This window comes from Drosophila grimshawi, unplaced genomic scaffold, assembly GCF_018153295.1.
Source record: "Drosophila grimshawi isolate 15287-2541.00 unplaced genomic scaffold, ASM1815329v1 contig_311, whole genome shotgun sequence".
NCBI lineage: Eukaryota > Metazoa > Arthropoda > Insecta > Diptera > Drosophilidae > Drosophila > Drosophila grimshawi.
This window is the reverse complement of record NW_025063098.1, coordinates 28,317,482-28,320,037: the sequence shown is the minus strand read 5'-3', so window position 1 is coordinate 28,320,037 and position 2,556 is coordinate 28,317,482. Positions and strand designations below refer to the sequence as shown.

At 35.4% G+C, this 2,556-nt stretch overlaps 1 protein-coding gene across 1 annotated transcript; it reads left to right on the top strand.

Moving 5' to 3' along the window:
• The first annotated feature begins 420 nt into the window (after window positions 1-420).
• Window positions 421-1,506, top strand: LOC116805987 (peptide tarsal-less AA). Its single transcript, XM_032741537.2, has one exon. The coding sequence runs from the start codon at window positions 1,340-1,342 to the stop codon at window positions 1,442-1,444; it is 105 nt and encodes a 34-aa protein (XP_032597428.1). The 5' UTR covers window positions 421-1,339; the 3' UTR covers window positions 1,445-1,506.
• The last annotated feature ends 1,050 nt before the right edge of the window (window positions 1,507-2,556 follow it).

Genomic DNA, 2,556 nt, shown 5'->3' with positions numbered 1-2,556 from the left:
CGATCGTGTCGCAATTTGACAAAAACAGCTGTTTCTTGAATGAAACCCAGGTGGAGGCGGGCATGTGTGTGTATATATGTGTATGCGTAATGCCCTCATACCTTTTTAGTCAGCCATAAAGAGAGCGCGCGTGAGAGCGAGAGAGAGAGTGTGAGATTCAGTTGATCACATGAATGAAATGTTTGCCGCTGCTCTCGCTCTCGCTCTCGCTCTCGGTCTCGCAACGAATTTCAAGAGCAACAGCTAAGAGCAACACACCTGCCATCTATCGTACTCTTTTGCGCCCGCACACTCTTACCGAAGTGTCGCGTCGCTTAAGCTTCCGACTGAGACCGCATATCGTGCGCCGTTGGCTGCTCTCTGCACACACTCTCTCAGATTCATATAAATAACACTGTATGGGCAACGTTTTGAATCATAAGATCGACAACGTTCGACGTGTGCAGATCAGTGCGAACTCACAACTTATTACAACACAAAAAGAAGCACAAGAAAAAGACTAAAAAAAAACACTTGTGAAGTTTTCTTTGACGTGAATTTACACAAATCTTTTTGCTCGCAAAGCCAAACAAAATTCACAAATAAAAAACAATAGGCTCACGCCGCTTAAATTAATAAACAATCAAGTTTATTCAAGACAACAACAACATCAAGAAAAAAAGAATTATTTAATGGATTTGAAGTGTCAGTGACTCTATATACAAAAAACTATTGACATCCCAAAAAACGAAAGAGCAACAAAAAGCTAAAAATATATAAATATAAACATACACACGCGCACCACTGTATAATCAGTCAATAACAACAACAACAACAATAACAACAACTACAACTGGTGATAATAAAAGAACTTACAACAAAAAATAACAACAACAACCCCAGCGAAGCCGAAGCAGAAGCTGAGTTTTAAATTAAACAAAGGAGAGATACAAAAAAAAAACAAAAAAAATATTTATTCGTGTTGATATCATTCAAGTATTTTCGTTGAAATTACACACGGCATTTAAATTTATATAAATAAATAATTATGGCTGCTTACTTGGATCCTACTGGACAATACTGAAAGAAGAAGAACTCGTCATTTTAGTTTTTCTGTCTCTACTCTAAAGTAATCATCTTTAAAATGGCCTTCTACCTGGATCCCACGGGTCAATATTGAACAAACTAGAAAACTATTTTTAACGCTTTTCCACACTGTAAAAGAAAAATCCACAAAATGTCGCTGGCTTTGGATCCCACTGGCACCTACTAAAAACGCAACTAGACCAACTTAAAGTCTAAAATTTGATATTGATTTGCTTATCAAAGAAAAAGGAGATAAAAAAAGAAATAAGAAAAAATGCTGGATCCCACGGGTACCTATCGTCGTCCGCGTGACACGCGTGACACGCGCCACAAGCAGCGACAGGCAGTTGTCGCCTTGGATCCCACTGGGCAATATTAGGGCGTAAGCCACACCCACAATCCACAATCCACATCCATTTTTGCCTTATCCACGAAGGAATTCTGGACATGATTGGCGGCGCTCGTTGGTTGCGCCTCCGAGGACGCGAGGAGACATCCAGCTGTCGGCGCCGAAGAAAGTCGCCTTAATTGCAATGATTGCAATTGTAAACATTTAGTTTGACTCTTTGACTATTATGCATTAAATTATTTATTATTATCATTATGATTATTATTATTATTATTATTATTTAAATTAAATAATTGTTCACAAACGAAAAGCTGTTCAGCATTCATGCAACAAATATCCTATCATAAAGCACAACCATAAACAAAATACATATCTCTACTATAACAACTAATTTATCTAATTTGTTTTTAGAAAACTATGCAAAACAAAAAAGAGTATTAAATTTAGTGTCATATTTATGCGCCAACAACTTTTGTCAGCAACATTTTACTTGTTGAACACATATAATTTTTTTTATTTATAATTTCTTTAAAATTATTATTTTTGCAAACGTTTTTTCCTAGTTTTTATCTCTTCTTTTTTTTTTGTTGTAAAAACTAATTATGCACAAATTTTGTAGGCATTTAAGTGTATTCTGTTATTTATATACAAGAACAACAACAACAAGAAAAAACATACACAAAACAAACTATTCACATAAAATATAATAATATTAAATGAAAAATCATATATACATATATATATATATATATATATATTGAAAAACATAAAAGGCTGTCTTCTTATTGATGGGCGTCGAGGCGCATAAAATTGTCGCATTTAATTACACGATTTTTGCACACTGGCAATTTTTCCTATAGGGCCTCTGCAGACAAATTGCAGCCGCTGCAGCCATAAAATATGATTTTCCAAACGGGCAGCGCATATTTGATGAATCTCTGTGCATTAATTAATGTCACTGGGCGGTCGCCTGCCGGCTAAAAAAAAATAATAATAAATAAACGGCAAAATGATACTGCCAATAACAACACCAACAGCAACAACAAAAACAAAAACAACAACAACGCGTGCATTAAATTGCATGCGGAAGTAAAAGTTCAATGTTCGTTTGTGCTCCACAATTGATTAGGTCAATAATAACA